Source organism: Lepus europaeus, chromosome 4 (assembly GCF_033115175.1).
Source record: "Lepus europaeus isolate LE1 chromosome 4, mLepTim1.pri, whole genome shotgun sequence".
NCBI classification, from domain to species: Eukaryota; Metazoa; Chordata; class Mammalia; order Lagomorpha; family Leporidae; genus Lepus; species Lepus europaeus.
Window position 1 is genome coordinate 33,572,612 of NC_084830.1, and position 23,780 is coordinate 33,596,391.

General features: G+C 38.3%; 1 protein-coding gene across 1 annotated transcript in view; it reads right to left on the bottom strand.

The window, feature by feature from the left end:
- Positions 1 to 23,780, bottom strand: part of PKHD1L1 (PKHD1 like 1) — a 180,747-nt gene that overhangs the window by 9,596 nt on the left and 147,371 nt on the right. Inside the window, exons 68-74 of the mRNA XM_062189474.1 lie at positions 19,907 to 20,072; positions 15,004 to 15,236; positions 14,649 to 14,816; positions 10,615 to 10,772; positions 7,773 to 7,908; positions 4,448 to 4,792; positions 405 to 556 (exon numbers count right to left, since the gene is read on the bottom strand). Coding sequence (XP_062045458.1) covers positions 405 to 556; positions 4,448 to 4,792; positions 7,773 to 7,908; positions 10,615 to 10,772; positions 14,649 to 14,816; positions 15,004 to 15,236; positions 19,907 to 20,072 — 1,358 coding nt within the window. The remainder of the gene's footprint in view (positions 1 to 404; positions 557 to 4,447; positions 4,793 to 7,772; positions 7,909 to 10,614; positions 10,773 to 14,648; positions 14,817 to 15,003; positions 15,237 to 19,906; positions 20,073 to 23,780) is intronic.

Below are 23,780 nucleotides of genomic sequence, written 5' to 3' on the forward strand. Positions count from 1 at the left end.
AAAACAGAGAGTTAAAGTAATAAATGAGCAATACTAGTTTACTTTTTAAAAAAATATTATTTATTTGAGGCAGAGAGAAAGAGAGTAAAACAAAGAGAGACAAATGTCCCATCTGCTTCTTCACTTCCTAAATACCAACAGCAGATGGGAGCTGGGAACTCCATCCCAGGTCTCCCACATGGGTGACAGGAACACAACTATTAGATCCATCATTTGCTGCTTCCCAAGGTACACATTTACAGAAAGCTGGGATTGGGAACATATCTGGGACTTGAACCCAGGCACTCTGATGTAGGATGAAGAAGTACTAAGAGGAGTTTTAACAAGTATTCTGCTGAATTCCCACTCCCAGTAACAATATTTAAATAGCTAAAATGCATTTTTTACTAGTTTCATTTTCTTACCTTACTCCAACCAGAATCACTTGGGCTGGGGATAGGACTGGTAATAGACATGGAAGAAATGTTAAATCCAAAAATACTGCTGGTTTTTCCTAAAATTACAGCTTGTCCAAGAGAACTAGCAATTTCCTGGAGTTCAGATAATCGCATCTGACCTATAGGGAAAGAGTATTATGACATTTGGTTTATGAGAATGTAGAATTGTGAGAACATATGAAGAATTTTACTTGAGCCTTGTTTGAAATGCCATATGTCACAGACTTCTAAGGCTTTCTAATTATACCTGATCTAAACAAACATAGCAAAGTCATCTTAATAAGGTTGGATAAATTAAGAGCTCAGTAGAACATATTTTAAGCTGGAATTGATGAACAAAGGAAGATAAACAGGTACAAGAAAAATGAATGAAAATATAGTAGGAGAATATGCATTTCTTAATTGAATATTTTCTCATGTCATTTCTTGTTTAGAAGAAAATCATTCACATGCATTTCTCTCATCACATATAACTTTTAAAAACAGAATGCTTTTTGGAATGGAAGGAAAATTATTGTCCTTTCAGTTTTCAGTGTGTATATTAATGAGTTGCTAAAGCTATTAGATTACTAAACACTTGTCATATGCTTCAGGCATTTTATAATTTGCAAGGTTAATTTTAACACTGACTGTAGTTTCTGTTCTCTTTTTCTAGCCTGGCAGGTCTCAGGTTTCCTCTTCAATCTACTGCACCCATTGTGTTATTTACCTTATGAATTGGCACTTCCATGCATCATACTTTGTTAGAGCCTAATGTTTTTTCTTTATCCTATTTACTTCACCTCTTCACAACATCATGTCTAACCAATGACCAATATCTAACTCTCTCTGTTCCCACTTGTCAAATCCTAGGTAAAACCATCATAGGAAAGTCAATAAAACAACTTTTAAGCTTGCTTTCATATGTCCATTCTCATCTCCCACCACTCTATTCCCTACACTGTAGTCACAGTGACCTTTTAAAAAACAACTATAGCAGGATAAGCTCTACATATACTTTAGGCATGCTAAGGCTCCTTCCAGATTCGTGCTTTGAGCATTCAGTTCTTTGAGTTTCTTCCATTAAGGTCGAACCATGATTCAGTGTGCTTGAGAAGAAGGAAACATCCCTGTCCAACAGATCTTACACAATCCTTTGAAATCTACAGTCTTTGGGAATTTCAGTCCCTGTCAACTTAGGAGGTATCTGGATGACTGGAACATTTTTTGGATAATTGCTCAGTTTTTCAGATTCCTCCCACTCCCATGACCTCCTCCAGGACAGTTTCTTCAATAAGGCCACACACGTATGAGAGCTTGTGTAATCTAATAGCGACAGTTCAAAGGTGCTTCAAGTCTATGCATTCCTGCTAATTTGTCTTCAGTGGTTTTACATACACCAGTCTGACCTTGTGGGCACTGTTCACAGGTTCTCTCTCACAGTTTGACATGTGAAGGCATATGTTTCTGCTGATGGCTGCCTAGAAACCAAAGACCTGAAATAGAAGGCTTCTTATTCCTGGCCCCAGGACTCTGCCTTCCCAGAGGTCCTCTTATTGCTTAAGTAGTCCTTTTCTAGGACACTTAGGAACTTTGGAATATACTGATACTATTCGAAGGCTCTGGGGAACCAGGACTATGACCAGATGCACATCTTTCTTGCCTCTTCTCAATATTTTGCTGTTTCACTCCATGCAAAGTCAAAGGACTTTCTTTGAGACTAGAAACCCTCCCCAGTCTATTTATGGAAAACATGCAATTAGCCTGTCCTCCACACATCCCTATCCTCCATGGTGTTAGGCTGTCTTAAATTCATCTGGATAAATCTGACTAACAGCTACAGCTGCCTTAAGGGTATGAGTTGTATGTGAGGAAATTTAAGACACATATAAGAAATCACAGTTTATTTGGATCACTGGCAGCTAGTATGGTAAATTTTGGGCCCCATTACACGTAAGGGCTTCCCAGGGATCTCTAAGAGTGGGTTAGTAATCTGTGTATGTGCCATGGACCCTCTAAAATTCTTGAATCAAGTACCAGACAAAGTTATATGGAGCCCAAAGCCCCTATTCTGTAAGTCCAAGAAAGTGCTGGGCTGATAAGGGGAAGTAAACTGATGACTTTGTGCTTAGAACATAGAGGGAAATTTGGTTGCAACACAGGTCTGTGCTCTCTGTACTCTTTCAACGAAGAGAGTTTCTAAGCACCCTATTCCACTCATGAAAACTTTCCACAGCCTTAGTCTCCAACAAGGGAAGAAACTTTCACCTATCTAAATAGTTGAGTTCCAGGGTGGGTATGTGGTGCCTGCATAATCAATTCCTGTCAGCAAAAGGAAGAAGTTAGAAGCGACCCCTAGTTGCAGAAAGTGAGAACTTCACCCAGTACCAAGGTTTACAGAATAAACCCTCAACAAATCAGATCCTGATTTTGTGGACCTGAGGGTTAAGCACATGTGGAGGATCTGTTTACAAAAAGAATTGCACTGGCATAGTATTAATGCTTTTGTGACTATTTTAAAATTTATATGAATGAAGTTAAAAATCTTTTCATTTAAATATTGTTTACAGCCGCCTAGCCCTTGCCTATTTTTCTGTTGAACCAAGGTCTCTTTACTTTTCATTTGCTGATCTCTACTTATTAGAGTCATTAAGTCTTTGACTATAATGTGAATTAAAATATGTTCTCAAAAATATAAATAGAAGAAAAAAAGATTTTCATCTGAGTAAATTAAACACACGAAATACATTATTCAAATGCATAATTGACCATAAATAAATCTTTTATAATCTTAAAAAGAATGTGAAAAAATCTTAATTTTACAACTTTTATTATAGCATTTAAGGATTTGATCACCTTATTAAGACGTCTTCTAGGACCCTGAAAGTAGAAGCCTCCCCCTACCCCAGGACTTGTACAAGTGAGGGGACTTGAAACTTAAACGTCTTTAGCTGGGTAGTAAACACCCCTCTGCCAGAGACTTAGCTCCCATTCTGTGAGAGGGTTTGCCTACATGAGAGTACTTGTGTTGACCACTGGAGACAAAGTATGTTGGGTATAGGCAGCAAAAATACTATTAGGCCAGTGAAGTCCAGTGGTCTCTCAAAAGACAAGAGTGAAGAGCAGAGAAGACTACCCACCCTGAGCAGAGTCCATGAAGAACAAAGGGCAACATGCAAACCTGGGGTTAGAACAGTCTCTTAAAGTATTCAGATACCGACTTGAAAGGACCAGTTGAAGAGGAACAATACCTGATGGGCTGAACATTTACCCAAATACTCAAACTGAGTTACCCTAAAGAAATGATTAGGACCAGCACAGATATCGCTGATGGGACAGTTGACCTTATAGGTATCTAAGACATCTGGCAAACAGGGGTATGTGAAAGACAGAGAGGGGCTAGTGAGGATGATTAAATTGGTCACAGAAAATAGATAAGAATGTGTTCTTTTGCTCCTCTGCCTTTGTTAGGAAAAAATCTGCGACTTTACTATGCAGATCTAACCTGCCACTTCATTGCTCAGCATACTCAAGAATCTACTCTTTTCCTTAGGAAAACATCCACAGTCCCTTCCTCTGCCATGATCTAGCACCTGACCACCACTCAGCCTTACTTCCCTTGACTTGCCCTTCCTGGCTTCTCTCGCTCTAGATCAGTTGGATAACTTCCAGTTCTTCACATGTATCAAACACTCACCAACTATTTCATCAGCCTAGATCCTTGCCCTTCCTGGCTTCTCTCTGGTAGACTCTTCATTATTAATCTCTCACGTATAAGATCACTTCTTTAGATAGGCCTTCCAGGATCTTTCACGTTAGGTCAAACCCTTTGCTGAATTTACTAATCACTACTGTAACAAAATAGAGGCTGAGATCTCTTCCCAATTCCCAAATAAGTTGGGATTATAGTAATAGAGAAGGAAAAAGGGCCTTTAGGCCTCCTACAGGGTTTAGGATGTGGGGGTGATAGGTTCTTTATGGATGTGGATTCGACAATTCCATTCATCTACTCACATGTCTACTATTCTTACCTGTGGTGTCATTGCTTAAGAACTGAGTTGGAGGATCTCCAATCTCAAGCTCAATTGTGAGTCCCATTGATCTCTTCCTCCGCAGATTTTCCCCTCGTATTATTTTGCTAATACGAATTTTGTTACTTGGTATTTTTAGGAACAAGGCAAGATTTCTAACCAGATTATGAGAGCTATAAAAGTCATCATCAGTTAGAAAAGGTAACTGGAAAGAAACAAATATGACTTTGGTTGTATGGATTTCAACAGGGGTAGTTCCCTTAACCAACAGGTAAAGCATCTGGTATATTCTATCAAAGTAGTTTTCGCCAAGGACAGTGGAATCCAGGTTAGGAAGGAATTGCTCTATGAAGGAAAAAGGCCAAGAGAAAATAGTTAAATATATTTATATTATCACAATCATCATATAGTACTTAACATATTTGCATATAGAAAATTCTGAAAAAGTTCAATATTATTGTTTCTTAAGGAATTATGTACATTAAAAATGAAAACAATCATAAAACAGATATGCAACATTAAAGTCAAACTTTTAATTAAGGTTATTAATAATCCTTATACATTAAATTTTCTTTTAAAAACAATTAGCTATAGACACAGTATAAATGAAAAACAAATTAATTATAAATCCAGGAGCCTATACTATACTTTTTTTTAAAGATTTATTACTTATTTGAAAGTCAGAGTTACACAGAGAGAAGGAGAGGCAGAGAGAGAGAGAGAGAGAGAGAGATCGTCCATCTGCTGGTTCACTCCCCAACTGGCCGCAACGGTGAGAGCTGCACTAATCAGAAGCCAGGAGCCAGGAGCCAGGAGCTTCTTCCGGGTCTCCCATGTGGGTGCAGGGGCCCAAGGACTTGGGCCCCTTCTACTGCTTTTACAGGCCATAGCAGAGAGCTGGATCGGAAGTAGAGCAGCTGGGTCTCAAACTGGCACCCATATGGGATGCCAGCACTGCAGGCAATGGCTTTACCCACTATGCCACAGTGCTAGCCTCGCCTGCACTATACTTGTAACACTACTTACATATTCAGAACTTTATAGCTTTGACTGAAGGCATTTTAGTAATTAAAAAATATAAATTTAACCTAATTTATGTAGTGCAATATACCATCTCTTAAAGAGCATTTATAATTCAATGTTTCTATGTTTACCAAGGATAAAAGTCTGTAATAAAAACAATGTATATATTAATACTTCTCAGAAGAATCTTATACCAATGAAACAGGTTTATATTATAGTCTGAAAAATCACTGATTAAAATAAATTCTAAAAGAGAACTCAACTTTGCAGAATTGAGATTGTTTTATATATATATATAGTTAATATAAGTATATGTGATTTTATGACATAGTATCAATAATGTTGAACACAATATTGAATTCATTAACACATATTGAGTTCTAAGGCTGAATTGCTTAATAGTAGTGGAACAAGACCTACAGATTCTTACCACATCACATAGTAAGACTTACTGGGAAAAAGAAAGTAAAATTTTAGGAAGAAGAGGGAATATTTCATGGATGTAGCAGACCACAGCATTAAGAAGTCATTTCACTATCATTATGTATTTCCTTAATTCCTGCTAGTATAAACTCCAGATGTAATTTGGATAAATGTTTAAATCTGACAAATGTGCTCTGAATTAAATTAAAGATGCTTTCAAGCTACTAGTAGGTGGTCATATACCATTTGCCTTAGGTACTTTCTCAAGTTTTCACAATAATGAAGGAAACAGAAACAAAGGTAATAATGTAACATTCTAGATAACCAAACTAAAAATATGGATTCATAATATAGGGATATTGTTTTACACAAAAGTACCAAAGCAAAAAGTTCACTGAAAAGCAATGCTCTTTCAAAGAACCACCATCACCACCACCACCAACATAGTTATCTGTAATAGAGAAGTGAAAGTATTGCTTTTTAGTCCTTCAGCAACTGCATAAACAATTTTCTGCATTAAACTTTACCTATTGAGATAGTTCATATTTTCAAGACTTTAAATGACAGTGGTTGGTTTAAAAGAATCAAAATTTATGAAAATTTACCTGTAAACATGTGGAATCATTTGTGTATAAAAAGTGATCACACTGATTATTTGCTCATGGAGGCAATATAGCATATTGCGAAGTGCATAGGTTCTAGAGCTAGAGACTCTGTTTTTAAGTACTTGCTTTGCCTGTAACAACTTTGAGACTGCAATAAACTGAATTATGTCTTTCAAAATTTCATATGAAAGCCTTTCCCCACAATATGATGATATTTGTAGATGGAGGCCTTTTTAGGGGAAAATTAGATTTAGCAGCGATCATGAGGGTAGAGCCTTCATGCTGGAATTGATGTTCTTATAAAATGTGATACTAGAAAGTCAAACAGGGAACTCTCATCAGAAACTCACCATGGTGGCATCCTGATCTCACGCAGGCTCTGGTATTTTCTTATGGTAGGCTGGGCTGACTAAGACAGGGGTCTTGGTAAACTAATCCCTCCCCCACACCCCATCTTGTCTTTATTTATTTGTGACTGCATCGCAAGCTTATTATGATGTGTTATCAGTATCATGAAAAGCACTTAGACCAGCCTGATACAGAGCCATGTTTCTGGAACATTAGCTATTCATATTATTGGTAGAATTAGAATTTGTTCTATAAACTATATAAGGAGAATAGGTTACCTATTCATATTATCACCTCTAGCTTATATTATGAACTGCAACATATATTTATGTTAACAGGTAGCCAAGATTATGGAACACAGCTAAAAATGATGGAGGTAGCATATGTGGAATGGAATGTGTGATATTGCCTTCATTAGAATTATATTTATAAATTTTGCTAAGTGGATAAGTTTATCCTCTCCCATATATTTTATTTCAATCTAGAGTTTATATTTAATTCTTAGAGCTCACTTCATGTTAAATTACCTTTCTTGGCAATATTTCTAGTGACTGCCAACAATTTAGTCTCTGACTTCTATGAAAGACAAATAAAGCAGTGATAAGATAGAAATTCTAAGCAGAATATTTTGGACTCAATGTATACAGATGTAAAAGTTCTCAGGGATCAAAAGAATGTTCTTTGTAATAAAAATTGTAATTGTATGTGTGGAGATAGAGGAGAGTTCCATCAGGAGTAATCTTTTAGGACATACATATTATAATTGAACACATCTTAACATTTGGTAGATCATGGCTAGAAAATTATTTTCTCCTGCATTTGTAATTGGTTGAGGAATTCATCACAATAATAATGAAACATTAGGAAGAATTTTCTAAGTAACTAAGTATATATCCTGGGTATTCTGTGCTTTTCTGAGGAAATACCTGTGTGCAGACGTCCATGAGGTTCACAGTATTTCTGTTGAGAGTTCCATATTGTATTTTTGGGACAGACCAATGAATTGCTCACATAGACATCCAAACGTTGAAGTGTGGAAAAAAATATTCCTACTAGAACAGCCTGTTAATGAGAAATAACATTTTTGTGTATTTTGAGAGCAATAAAACAGAATATTTAGAAACTAGCATTCTGAACATATCCTTCGACTCTGTACATCATTAAAATATTAAAACTAGGATAAATATTAAGCTAACACTTTCAAATGGGCTTACATTCCACCATTCGTTAGTGAGTGATTCTCAGTAGAAAGGTATAATATAAGGAAAACATTATTAAGGAGTATCTCTACATCTAGATTAAAGAGAGGGTTTCTTTCAAAAGACAACAAAGCACAACACAAGATTTTGACCCCATGGACAGGACAAAACGAGTACCTAGAAGTGCTCTGTATTCTGCAACCACTACACAAAGTCAGACACTTTATGTTAAAAAAAAAATGTATCTCTGAGAAAAATTTCCCAGTAAAACTAATAAAAATTAGTCAAAATAACTATCATCTCTGATTTGAATTTGTTCATTTTTAATGTTTGTATTCCCTGTAAGTTGTGCTAACAAACCATAAAGCAAGACAGTGGGCTTTGATGAGGGTAAAGAAGGATTAATAAAGAACATAATAATCTATACATAGTTTTGGAAGCTTCTTTTGATGTCTTCAGAGGCTCAGGATATTAACAGTAATAATACTCTTAAGTCATTATTCTTATATTAAAGCAAAATATACTTTTTCAATTTTTAAGGCAAAAGTCATGTTTCTGTCTCAGGTTCTACTGCAGGTACTGGAAAAAACTCACTTGCCATCTTTTGTCCTTTTATAAGATTTATTTTATTTATTTGAAAGGCAGAGTGACAGAGAGCGAGGGAGGAAGGAAGGGAGGGAGGAAGAGAGGGATGGAAGGAGGGAGGGAAGGAGGGAAGGAGAAGAAGAGGGAGAGAGGGAGAGAGAGAGAGAGGGAGAGGGAGAGAGAGAGAGAGAGAGAGAGAGAAAGAATCTTCCATGCTCGTTCACCTGCCAAATGCCCACACTGGCCAGGGCTAAGCCAGGCTGAAGCCAGGTGCCCAAAACTCTTATCTGGGTCTCCCATGTTGGTGGCAGGAACTCAAGTACTTTGGCATCATCTGCTGCTTCCAGGTGCATTAGTAGGAAGCTGGATCCAAAGTGTGGCATTGGCAGGACTAGAATCAGGCACTCTGGTATGAGGATATGGGTGTCCCAAGCTGTGGTTTGACCTGCTGCGCCATAATGCCCACCTCTCAAATGCTTTCTTTGAGCTTACATCCTAGAGTGATGTGACAGACCATAAATGATAGAAATAACAAATAATAAAATACAAAGCATGTTAGAAGGTGATAACTGCTGTGAAAGAAAGAAAAGGTAAATCACTGTATGAATAGTTAAGGGAGGCAGGTGGGAAGAAATGATCACAGTAGCCTATTGAAAAATTGGATTTGAAGATCTGGGGAGTTTAGCCACCTGAGAGAGAATATTCCAGGCAGATACAACATCTAAACCATAGGCCCAGATGGTAGCAGGTCTGCTGTACTAAGGCACAGTAGGGACCCCAGTGTGGCTGGAAGAGTAGAAGCAGCTAAGGGTTGGGGGACATTCCATAGTGGCTTGAAGGTTACTGTGAGTTCTGATTCTTATAGAAAACTAATGGAGAAATAATCACCAGCTTCTGAGTGCAGGAGAAACTTGATCTGACGTTTGGGCAGAGGAGACGGCTGATGTTTTGAAGGTGACTCAAGCTACTGGGGGTGAGACTAAACTACTGAGGACGAAAAGTAGAAGGAGGAGGAGAAGTTGGAGGTAACTGCCTTAATCCAGACAAGAGGTTATGTTCACCTCATTGGTTGGTAGCAGTGAAGGTAGTGAGAAGTAGTCAGATTCTGGATACTTTGAACTCAACAGAATTTGAAGGACTGTATGAAGAATGAGAGGGGACAAAAGGGGACAAAACCTTGCTAGGTTTTGTCTTGAGTAACCCAAAGAGTGGGATTATTATCCCCTGAAAACGAGCGGGTCTCTTTCAAAAACCTCCTCTCCCTGCGTCACTTTCTCAATATCCTTTCTTTAGGTTCCTTACCCTTTGGGACTTTGAAACTTTGTACTCTTAGAAAAGAAAACCTGAATCGTGAGACTACTACCTAACTTCATACTCTCTTCTCATTGACAAGTATAAATAACTTTAACTATATAGACTAAATTCAGTTTATAACCAGTATTTGACATTATTGAAGATATTTAAAATAACATGCTACAATCTCTTAAGTAAATTCTAGAGGAATATTTCTATTAAGTATATATAAGTCATAGTATATATATAATTAGTATATATATAAGTATGTATATAAGTATATCTAAGTATAAGTGTATATATATATATATATATATATATATATATATATAAAAGTCATAGCAGCATGAAAGGAAAAGTATGTAATTCCAAGTGATCAGTTTTGGTTGTGCTCTGTTTTTAGTAAACATTCAGATTTATTTACTAATCAAACAATTAATTCATAGGCCTCACTGTTACAGCTCATATATAGGGCAACAGAATTAGTTGCATTTTGGATGGGGTGGGGTGGTTGATATTCATATATACTTTCAAGCTGATAAAAACTGTCTGCTAATAGTAACAGCCTGATAAGTCATTAAAAATGACCATGTTAAAGAGAATAGGGAAGGAGATACAATCTTTAGCAAATAGAAATAGATGCAAATAATCAACACCAATACCTTGAGGCATGATTTCTATCTTGCCTTACCTCGTTATGGTCTACATTAAGCAACATTAGCCGAAGATTTTGAGGACTGGTACCAGTAAAGTAAACTTCATAAGATTTGTTCAGAGCCACAATGCTATGAAACAGGGACAGTCTTCTCTGGCATGTGTATCCAGCACACCACCCATGATCTTGTGGGCCTAAATCCACACAAATAAAAATTAATAGTCCTATATTATTAATATTTTTGACACAAAATCTGAAGAGTAACTGTCTTAAAAAATGAAATGCATTGATCAAGTTCAAATGCAAACATTTATACTCATTATCCATCTACCATCTATCTAGTCCTCCAAGCTGTTTCTCAAACTTTGGCTTAAAAATAAAGACAGGGAAGCAACACATTCCTTTTACCCTGACTTTTTTACTACTCAAGAGAGTAAGTTACTATGCTGATGCAGATTTGTATTGAAAGGTCACTTAGGGAAATGGGTTTACATGTACCACCACTTTAATCTGGGCCTCTGGGTGAGGAAGAAAATGCTTGATCCTTTCTCCTCCCTATCAAATGTGAGTTTGACTGAAAACCAACTTTTTCAAGTTCTTTGCTAGGAAATGTGCTAAAACAGAGTTAATTTGTTAAAAATGGAGCATCTATTTGGAAAATATGAACATTTGCCTAAACCACTGATTTACTAATTTTCATTTACTCATTTGTTCATTATTTTGTAAATTCAACAAACATGACAGTTCTGATCAAGTCTTTAATTTTTTCCATTTTAATTTTAATTTAATACATTTCTGTTAAAGACTATGACTACAGGTACTGTTAGAAGGCCAACATCATTAATGAACTGAGGTCATCTGAGATATAACACTCTATCAAATCCTCCAGAAAGCCCAGAGAGAGCACAAACTTGGTTAAATTCATACATTTTCAGAACAGGTGTAGCCTGACTTTCATGGCAAAATTTGCTATTTCACCTCAGTGGGTGGGTGGGGAGGGAGGGTGAGGTGGGAAGTACCACTGTGCTCCTAAGTCTGTATATGTGAAATACATGAAATTTGTTCATCTTATATAAAAATAGATAAGGAAAAAGTTAAAAAATAAAGTGGCTAGGATTATGCCTATATAAAGCATTGAGTAAAATATGAAATTAATTTTTGATGTATTTATTTATTCATTAGTTTTACTGAATTTTCTGGCTTTGAAAATTATCAATATAAATTTTAATCAAATTTTTGGTCAATGTAAACTTACAAAGTTAAAGGAGAGTGTAACTTTTCACTTAGCATACAAAATTAAATCCTACTTTATTTTTTAAATTTTTTTAAAAAATTTGTTTTTATTTGACAGGTAGAGTTACAGACAGAGAGACAGAGAGAAAGGTCTTCCTTGCCTTGGTTCACCCCCCAAATGGCTGCTACAGCTGGGAAGCCAGGAGCCAGGTGCTTCCTCCTAGTCTCCCATGTGGGTGCAGGGGCCCAAGCACTTGGGCCATCCTCCACTGCCCTCCCAGGCCACAGCAGAGAGCTGGACTAGAAGAGGAGCAACCGGGACTAGAACCCGGCTCCCATATGGGATGCCAGCACTGCAGGCGGAGGATTAACCAAGTGAGCCATGGTGCCGGCCCCTATATCCTACTTTAAATACACCTTCTTTGTGGGTTTTATAAGCAATATAAAGAAATATCCATATATAAAATGAGAAATTTAGAGTGACAAAATGAAGCTTTAGTGGTATTGAGTAACTTTTATCTTGGAGAGAATAGAGCATCCCAAACGTCATTGGTTCTTCTATCACCTTCATGATTTTGCCATGCTACTATCATTTACTTAAAACTTCTTTACACTACTAGTCACTTTTAAATTTTAAATTCATTTTAAACAAAAATGTCATGTCACTGTTGTTATTGGAAAAATTTTATTGCCTGTCAGAATAGGGAAATATAAAAATAGATGCAGTAAAATCTTTCTTCACTATAAACAGCAATTTGAAAACATCACCTTCATTCCTTCATTATTCACTAACTGCTCTAAAATTGTTCTCATGAGCTCTGCTTTGTAAATTCTAAAAGGCAGCAGTGAATTGACTAAATGCCACTGGAACCAAGTGGATTGAAAAAGTGAAGACAGCACTAGAATCATGAAAATTTGAGGAAGCCCTGCTTCAGTTCCTTCTATTCTCTTTAACAACTTTTTAAATGTATATTTTGTAAGTATTAGTTATTTTGCTGAATCCTAGAATATTTTTGTTGACATTATAATCTGTCAGAACACAGAAACTCGTCCAATTCAGTGCATAGCCTGTGTTCCTTCAGTTCATAAAAGACTCTAAAACTACTTATGAACTAATCTTTTAGCTGCCAGGGTCATTTGAGTTTTATGAAATGAGTATTGCCCTATCTTTTCAGTATCTTATAGAAGTTATTCAAAAAGTCTTAGTATCCCAAGTTGATCTGCACACTACAGAGACAATTACCCCTCTCTGTACTAGAGCCACCTAGGACCAAAATGGAAGAAACCTAGTCTCTAGAGTTTGACAAGCTGCTCTCAACAAGCAAAATAATTGGACATAAAACAAAACAATGGGTTACCAGACAGGTCTTCCAAAGATTCATGAAAATGAAAAAAGTAGTAGGCTGATAATTCTCCTTCCCAAGTATTTCAAATAACACATAATCACTACATATATACATATATATATATACATATATATATATATGTATAATGGGGGGGCAATAAGCCTAGAGAAACAAAGATTGAAGGAGAGAGACAGAGTTCTCATCTATTGGTTCACTCCACAAATGCACACAATGGCCAGGACTAGGCTGGGTTCAAAAATGGCAGCTGCAGGGCTGGCACTGTGGCGCAGCACGTTAACACCCTGGCCTGAAGCGCTGGCATCCCACATGGGCACCGGTTCTAGTCCCAGCTGCTCCTCTTCCAATCCAGCTCTCTGCTATGGCCTGGGAAAGCAGTAGAAGGTGGCCCAAGTCTTTGGGCCCCTGCACCCATGTGAGAGACTCAGAAGAAGCTCCTGGCTCCTGCCTTTGGATCGGCACAGTTCTGGCCATTGCAGCCATCTGGGGAGTGAACCAGAGGATGGAAGACCTCTCTCTCTGTCTCTACCTCTTTCTGTAACTTTGTCTTTCAAATAAATAAAATAAATCTTTAAAAAAAAAATGGCAGCTGGGCATACAGGCCATGTCTCCCACACTGGTGGCAGGAACTCAATTACTTGAACATCAATATTTCTTCCTTGGTCTACACTAGCAAGAAGCTGGAACCAGGCATCAAACCCAGGTATTCTAATATGTGGCATGGCTATCTTAACTGGCATCTTAACCACTTTGCTAATGCCTATCCCATTTTAAATTTATGTAAAGCAAATTGTATTCTTATATATAGGTCTTTTTTTCTCCCAAACTACTTATAATATCTTATCAATAAATTTTCATTTAAGATAATCCCAGAAAATAACTTCCCCCCTTCTTATTCTTCTCCTCCCCCTCTTCCTCTTCCTTCTTTTAATGTTCAATTTAAAACAACTGTCCTGGATTTCTTGGATGGGGAACTGCTAAAGAGTCAGGCCTCTTTCATGCATACAAATCTTTCTTATAAACAGAAGGCAAAGAAGTCTTCATGTTTTCTAGTTTTGTGTGGCAAATAGTTATGAGATAACTCCATGCATATAATAAAAGCAAGTGCTTTGGGGCCAGGACTGGGGCATTGGCCTGTGGTGCCAGCATCCCATGTGGGCACTGATTCAAGTCCAGGCTGCTCTGCTTCCAATCCACCTCCCTGATAATGTGCCTGGGAAAGCACCAGAAGATGGACCAAGTCCTTAGGCCCCTGCATCCACGTGGGAGACTTATAAGAAGCTCCCGGCTTCTGGCTTTGGCCTGGCCCAGCTTTGGCTGTTGTGGCCATTTGGAGGGTGGACCAGCAGATGGAAGATCTCTGTCTCTGTCTCTACATTTCACCCACCCCTATAACTCTGCCTTTCAAATAAATAAATTTTAAAAAAGGGAAATGCTTTGAATAGCATTAGTTCATTTATATTGAACACCTACCATTAATGAGATCAACATATCCATTGCTCACGATAGCCACTGGTGAAAGTCTTCGTGTTTCTGTGTCAGAATCCAGACTTTCAATAACCATCATTGCATATTCCATCCCAAAACACTGATAGCTTTGCCACTCTGGAATGAATTTACAGGTTGAATCTCTAATAATACCTAGAAACATATAGATAAACATTTTAGTAATGAAAAGAAATCTCTTTGCAAAAACATTGATGTACTACTTTTTCTTGTTATGTAAGATTAATAAATATAAATTGTTATTGGTTCAGTATTTCAACCATTAAAAATTCTATTTTGTCCAAAAACGTGAGGACTAACAACAGAATAAAATCCAACAAACCTTTATAAGGTGCTTTCTCAGTGACAGGAATTCTACTTCCATTCAAGAATGTCAGCATCACCTTAGGAATTCTGTAGTCTCCAATTCCCAGTTGTCTATTTCCATTCCATTCATACTCTGCTTGAGGTATTACTGAACCAGAGTTCCCTAGAAAGGAGCCATCCATGTCTCTAAGAAAAGATTTCCTTTTGGCATCACAAACCATGTCTATACAATCTGATGGATTCACCTTACTGCAGAGAAAAGGCAAATGAATGATTTAGTTGATTGTTCCAAATAGAAGTTTGAATATGCTTGAGAATTTTATAATAGATTATCCAGGAGAATAAATGATTGACTGAATCCTATTTCAGATATTATTCAAAGTTGTACTAAGTAGTATATGGAATTAGCATTGTAATGAATTCTACTTTTCCATTGTGTTGATTTGGTCTGTTATTACGAATTCATTAACATTTCAAAAAAGTTATGCCTGTGGGATATAAAATTAGAATTCTATTTTGCTATTTCATATTTTGCAGAATGATAGATTTCATATTTGTGTGTTGTTTACAACATACTAACATCGGTCTGCACAGCAGAAGAATGGTTACTCTACTACAGGACACAGAAAATCCCTATGTTAGCAGGAAGTTTTTATTGCTTTTTCCATTTTTTTTTAAAGATAGTCATTCACACATGGAGAGAGAGAGAGAAAGAGAAAGTAAGCGCCTGTTTATACACTGGTACACTCTCCAAATGTCTTCAACGGCTGGGCTGGGTCAGGCCAAAGTCAGGTGCTAAGAACTCCAACTTAGGACTCGAGTACTTGAGCCATAATTTGCTGCTTCCCAGACACATTAGCAGGGAGCTAGATTGGAAACAGAGTTAATGGTGTTTCAACCAGCACTTGGATACAGGATGGAGGCAGCCCAAGCAGTGGTTTAACTTGCTGTACCATAATGTTGGTTCTGTTTTCCTCTGTTCTTATCTTTAAAGAACATAAAAGGATTGCTTACTATAAAATAGCTTAATTATTTAATAAAATTTCAATCTTCCTTACTTCCCTATTCTAAGCTCTTAGGCTCTTCATTAATTGCAGATTAGTGTACTTATATGTTCTTGCAGAGCCTTTTTTTAATATATATATATATATATATATATATATATATATATACAGTCATCTGTATTATAGATTAATTTGGATTGTTTTATAGAAAAGTTAATTATAAGAGATGAGACATTAATAATACCTCATATAATTTAATCATTGATAGTATTTTGGCTTTCACCTTGGGTTACCTAGAGTGTTGATTATTATCTGGTTATAATAATAAAAATAACTGCTTAATGTACTATTCATTCAAATGACATACAGTATAATTATACCAATCCATGACATAGACTACAGGGAATCAGAATTTACTCCAGAGTTATAGCAACAAAAAAAATCATAGAAATCTCCAATCTGTTGGATAGTATCTAGAATATCTCTACCTTTCTGTTATAAGACATGAAACTGGGCCTGTGCTGAAGTGGGTTCAGCTGCCATCTGCAGTGCCAGAGTCCCATATGTGCTCTGGTTCATGTACCTACTGCTCTACTTCTGATCTAGCTCTCTGCTAATGTGCCTGGGAGAGTAATGGAAAATGGCCCAGTGCTTGGGCCACTGCACCCTTATAAGAGACCCAGAAGAAGCTCCTGGCTCCTGGCTTTGGCCTGGTCCAGCCTTGGCTATTGCGGCAGTTTGGGGAGTGAGCCAGTGGATTGAAGATTTCTCTTTCTGTGTAACTCTACCTTTCAAATATGTAAGTAAATAAACCTTTTAAAAAAGAGAGAGAGAGACATGAAGCTTAAAGTTATCACTGACTATATTATAGTCATTTTGAAGGAGGATTTTAATAAGTATCTTTGGCGGCACTGTGGCTCACTAGGCTAATCCTCCGCCTTGCGGCGCTGGCACACCGGGTTCTAGTCCCGGTCGGGGCGCTGGATTCTGTCCCGGTTGCCCCTCTTCCAGGCCAGCTCTCTGCTGTGGCCAGGGAGTGCAGTGGAGGATGGCCCAAGTGCTTGGGCCCTGCACCCCATGGGAGACCAGGATAAGTACCTGGCTCCTGCCATCGGATCAGCGCGGTGCGCCGGCCGCAGCGCGCCTACCGCGGCGGCCATTGGAGGGTGAACCAACGGCAAAAGGAAGACCTTTCTCTCTGTCTCTCTCTCACTGTCCACTCTGCGTGTCAAAAATAAAAAAAAATAATAAGTATCTTTGTAGTTCATATGTGGTGTTTTCAATTATGTGAAGTGTGTTTTTAAAATTTATTTTGACTTCATTTTAATGGGTGCAATGTGGTACTTCAATATATACATTTAATGTGTGATGATTAAATTGGGTTAGTTAGCATTTCCATGTCCTTAAACATTTTGGAAAAATTTTAAATTTACATTTAATAATTATACATGGGTAAGGTGTACAGCACAAGATTTTAATAAAGGTAGAAAATGTTTACTGATCAAGTTGTGGTAATTAATGCTTCTTGCTCTTTGTCATCACTTTATGTTGGGTTCCTCTCTTATATTTGTTCATAAACTAAATAATATGTTATTGTGAGCTATAGTAACCTTGTTGTACCATAGCACAGTAGAATTTAATCCTTCTTATCTGTGCTTTGGTATCCGTAATCCATCCATTCCCCTTCCTCCAACCTTCATAGCCTCTAGTATCACTGCATGTTTTTATTAGCAAATCTGAGAATTATAGTGCCTAGCACCATTCTTTTATATCGTGGCTTTGTGCTCTATCTTGGTTCAATTTCCTAAGAAACAGAGCATGAGATGTGTAGTTTTGTATTAAGTTACCAAAGGAGTTCTTTCAAAAGGGAGGGAGAGAAGCCACACAGAACAAGGGAAAGAAAGGGAAGACAGATGGGGGACTGTAGACTAGCTCCCATCTGATACTCTGGAAACTTCTGAAACACAAATTGCATTACAGAGTTGTTGCCAACATAAAGACAAGGAGGTAGCATTGTCTTCCTGAATTGGATGGCTATTTTCCATGGACTGAAAGGGTAGTGGTATTATGGAGGGCTTTGTCTTCCTGAGGGTGGTCCTATTTGGCTCAGAGACAAGCTCTGGAAAAGAGGGCAACATAGGTTCTTATGGCCAGCAATTAGAGCATTTTGGGACTGGGTACACCACCTAATAAAGATCTGGGAGCGCACCAACCAAGTATACTACAAGCACAGAACTCAAATAAATATTTGAAGATACAATATTTTCATGACATAGACATTAAAATTAAGCGTTCAATCTGAAAGATTCAATGACATCTAAATAGAAGCTAATAACTTTCTCTTGAGGAAGAACTCTATTAAACCGAAAGGGAGGGAAGGAGAGAGAGAGAGAGAAAATGAAAAACACTGCAGGTCAACAATGGATCAGTGTAATGAGTAAATATTCAGATCACAATGAGTAAGTGTTGGGCTGTCATCAAAACAAAATCAGATGAAGTCAAACTATAAAATGTTACACTTCTCTAAAATGATGTCTATTCAATTATACGGCAGTATTTTTCTTCCCTCATAAACCAAAAATGGTCAAAGATCAGTAATAGAAATGTTCTTTCCTCTAATATTGTCAAATATCTGGTTTTTACTTGTTATAAAAATTAGCAGTTAGTGGTTATATTTTTCTGTAACTTAGAATCTAAGTGATAAGTTTCTGGGAAAAGTTCTGACACTAGCTGAATTTCATTATCAGAAAAATCACTATTCTAAGTTTCTGTATATTTATAATCACAGCTATAATAGCTGACATTTAGTGTCTAAGTACATTTTAGAGTGCTTCTGATAGGACATTTGGAAAGCAACATGTAACAAAAAAGGGAAGAAATGATAGAGATGTCTCATCATTAAATTACTCTTAAAGAAAGATATTAACATAGGACACACTTCAGAGTTCATCTACATCTTTATATTTAATGATGATGTTACTGGTGATGCATTAAACACAGTGGGAGAAAATAAAGAAATTAAAGCTCAGTGTTTTTTTTTTTTTTTTTTTTTTTTTTTTTTGACAGGCAGAGTTAGACAGTGAGAGAGAGAGAGAGAGACAGAGAGAAAGGTCTTCCTTTTTCCATTGGTTCACCCCCCAAGAGGCCACTATGGCCGCTGTGCTGATCCGAAGCCAGGAGCCAGGTGCCTCTCCTGGTCTCCCACGGGGTGCAGGGCCCAAGCACTTGGGCCATCCTCCACTGCACTCCCAGGCCACAGCAGAGAGCTGGACTGGAAGAGGAGCAACCAGGAAAGAATCCAGCTTCCCAAATGGGACTAGAACCTGGGGTGCTGGCACCACAGGCAGAGGATTAGCCTAGTGAGCCACGGTATCGGCCTAAAGCTCCGTTTTAAGAACTCAGCTGATGAAGCTGGCGCCGTGGCGTAGTGGGTAGAGCTGCTGTCTGCAGTGCCAGCATCCCATATGGGCACTGGTTGGAGTCCTGGCTGCTCCACTTCTGATCTGGCTCTCTGTTATGGCCTGGGAATGCAGTAGAAGATGGCCTACACCGCATGGGAGACCTGGAAGAGGCTCCTGGCTCCTGGCTCCTGGCTTCAGGTTGGCGCAGCTCCAGCCGTTGCGGCTGGTTGGGGAGTGAACCAGCAGATGGAAGACTTCTCTCTCTCTTTCTCTCTCTCTGCCTCTCCTCCCTCTGTGTAACTCTGACTTTCAAATAAATAAATAAATCTTAGAAAAAAGAACTCAGCTGAGAATACTTAGTTTATATAAATAATCAGAACTTTCATAAGGCTTAGTAAAGTTTTATAGAAATTAGCAGTTATTTTAATATAGCAATTCTTTAAATTTTAATCAAAGGGAAGGGAGAATTGAAAACTATAAAGGAAAGAAGAAAGTGAGTTTTTATACAATTTACCTTATGTCAGGCCTATGTATAAATATTTTTGATTGTTCAATTGTATCAACCAGTTGTATATTCTTCACATAGATTGGATGTTGTAGATCCTCATTTAAAGGGTTAGTAATGAATATCACATTAGTTTCCCCTGAACAAACATTTTTAAATCCAACAAATGTTGAACCTAAAATATAAATAATAACAAATAATTTTTTTCTCTGGAGAATGTGGTAAAAGGTGCATTTTATACACATTCCACCAAATAAATCCTTTGCAACTATCTTGAACATGGAGCTCTTACTTGACATGTTAAATAAGTCTTCTACTATTTGTGGTATTTTGTTGCATCCCTATATTCATACCACTGGGTAAATCTCCCCTACATTTTCTCTGGACTCGGGCTTCCACTTGATTTATTCAGTAGAAAAATACCAATCATGGCATAAGCAGAGATCTAGAAAGTGCTTTTGTCAGGGCTTGCTCTCTCTTGGTGTTCCTGAGAATTCTGTGACTTCTAACATGTCAGTGAGCCTGGAATATATGTGGTTCAATGATTCCCATCACTCCATCCAGTGACCAGCACCAACTCTCAGCTAGCACCAACTACCAGACATGGAAGTGACTAACAAGCCCATAGTCATAGACTAACCAATGCATAGCCATAGACTAAGCAACCCATAACCATCCAATAAACTGATAGTAGCCTAATAAATAAGCCCAGAAGAACTATCTGCTGAACAAAACACAAGTTTCCAATCCATAGGATCAGAAGCTAAGAAATGGTTATTTATAGGTTCTAGATTTAGAGGCTGGTTTAATTTGCAGCAAAAGTTAACTGAAACACTATTTTTCTCTCGATCTCTCTTTCTTTGTAAATAAAGATTTATTTATTTGTGAAGCAGAGTTATGGATAGAGGGAGAGACTCAGAGAGAGGTCTTCTATCTGCTGGTTAACTCCCCAAATGGCCGCAATGGCTGGAGCTGGGCTGATCTGAAGCTAGGAGCCTGGAGCTTCCTCCAGGTCTCCACATGGCCATCTTACACTGCTTTCCTTGGCCATTATCAGGGAGCAGGATTGGGAGTAGAGCCCATATGGGGTGCCAGAGCCATAGGTGGAGGCTTAACCTACTACACCAAAGCACTGGCCTCTTTTGATCTCTTTGACATAATGCTGCTAAAGATAAAATTGATTGGATCCAAAAACTTAATCTTCTAAAATCCAGTAACTCAGATTAGAGAAAAGCATAATGTGACCTCAAAATTTCTGAAATTACTTATGTGTTATCTATTACCCTTCTTAATTATATTTTATCCTAAGAAGAAATTATATACATCAAAATTAACTTGTAGGCAAATATTAATAAAATACAACAGTAGATCTAGATGCTGCTTGCACCCACCCAGATTTCCTTTGCAGGAACAGTGCATTGATTCCCCAGGTCACCCTGCAAGAGTTGGCTGTAAGCCACTCACACCTGCATCTTCCGGGAAGTCTCTAAAGCTGCAGCAGTTGTCTGTGGTTATATAGTCCCTAAAACCCACCACTAGGGGCACAACCATGACTGACTGACAGGAAATACAAAGACTTCTTTGCTTTAAAACTACATGGTGTAAGTTATGCTCTACAATGCTCTAAAGTATCAGGCAGAAGTTACCCTCTAGTTGAGGTCATAACTGCTGGCTACTTCATCCAATTTGTTCTATTTCCTTCATTCCTGTTCTCCTGGGAGCAAACCTCCAATAACCTCTTTGCATAAGGACCTATTTCTGGGTGGGGGTATGGTGCAACAATTAAGATGCTACTTGGGATGCTTCATCACATATAAGAGTACCTGGGTTTCAGTTCTGGCTTTGCTTCTAATTCTGGCTTAACCTCTAAGGCACACCCTGGAAGGCAAAAGATGATGGCTGAAATACCCGGGTCCCTGCCACCCATGTGGGAGATATGGATTGGGTTCTTTTGGCTTTAGCCTGGACCAGTCCCAGTTGTTACGTGCATTTGGAGGGTGAACCACATGGGTTGGAGACCCAGATTGAGTTCAAGGCTTCAGACCTTAGCATTTGGGGAGAGAACCAGTGGATGGAAGATCTCTATCTTACTGTTTTTTTTTCCCTCTGTTATTCGTGTGTGTGTGTGTGTGTTTAAAAAAGAATTTTTTAACAAAGAAATCAGTTTCTGGTTCCACTTCCTTTTTTCTTTTTTTTTGACAGGCAGAGTTAGACAGTGAGAGAGAGAGAGAGATAGAGAGAAAGGTCTTCCTTCCGTTGGTTCACTAACCCAAATGGCCGCTACGGCCGGTGCGCTGCGCGGATCCGAAGCCAGGAGCCAGGTGCTTCCTCCTGGTCTCCCATGCGAATGCAGGGCCCAAGGACTTGGGCCATCCTCCACTGCCTTCCCGGGCCACAGCAGAGAGCTGGACTGGAAGAGGAGCAACCGGGACAGAATCCGGAGCCCCAACTGGGACTAGAACCCGGGATGCCAGCACCACAGGTGGAGGATTAGCTTAGTGAGCTGCAGCGCTGGCCCTCTGGTTCTACTTCTAGAGAACCTGACTTAGGTGGTACAAGATGTTGTCCTAAAATATACACTGTAGTGTTGAGATTATGAATTCAGATGACTTGCTAGCTAGAATGGAAATGGGACCAGGGTAGGTAATATGTTAAAATGCCCTAGCATGTTGTTACCAGGATATTGCTAAGAGTTCTGGTAACTTGGACACCATATAGGTTGAAGAAAATACTCTGGATTCCACAGTGACCCTGGCATTTGAGTGGTACATGGGAGAAAGTAGTTATAAAAAATATAGAAGTGAATGGCTGTTACTGTCTCATACTAATTCCTTGAAAAAAGAAAAGGAAATCTACATTGAGCCATCACAAATTCAAAGCAAGGCTCAGGATCCAACTGTATCATTAATAGAACCTCAAAATCTAAGAAATGGTTGAGTTCTCAGACCTAGCAAGTTTGTATATCAAAGTCAATGATACCAATACATGGGAAGAGGCACCTGAACCCTGAACTTTCAGAATGTGCTGAACATAATATATATGTGTATATGGACACTATACATATTCTGAAATAGATATGTACATAATATATAGATATGTACACATATATGTATATGCCTACTCACTCATATTAGAAGGTAACTCCATGCCTCACCTGCTTAAAATAATGCAGAGACTTCTAAAGAGGCAAATGCCTTGCAAGAAAAATCTTGCCTTGCATAGGACCTGAGCCCAGGGAATTATATATTAGGGTAGCTAGTTCTTTTCTTTTTTTTTAATTTTTTGACAGGCAGAGTTAGACAGTGAGAGAGAGAGAGACAGAGAGAAAGGTCTTCCTTCTATTGGTTCACCCCCCAAATGGCTGCTACAGCTGGCGTGCTGTACCGATCCAAAGCCAGGAGCCAGGTGCTTCCTCCTGGTCTCCCATGCGGATGCAGGGCCCTAGCACTTGGGCTATCCTCCACTGCCTTCCTGGGCCACAGCAGAGAGCTGGACTAGAAGAGGAGCAACTGGGACAGAATCTGGTACCCCAACTGGGACTAGAACCCGGGGTGCTGGTGCCGCAGGTGGAGGATTAGCCAAGTGAGCCGTGGCGCCAGCTGTAGCTAGTTCTAATATGTGGCTGGGATGACTTTCAGAAATTTTGAAATAATAAACATATATGAATGAAATATAATTCCCCAAACTTCCATAATTGTGGAAAAGGGGAGGTGCTGGTCAAAAGGCTCAGAAAAACGGGGTTATTGGATTGAATCTACTGTGTTTCGGCACCACTGAGGGGTGCCCTTAAATGAGTGTGGTAAGGGAAGTTTCTTCCAATAGATAGAAATTTGGGTAGTTACATGGGGTCATCTACTTTATATGGAGAGAGAAGTGGTCTGAG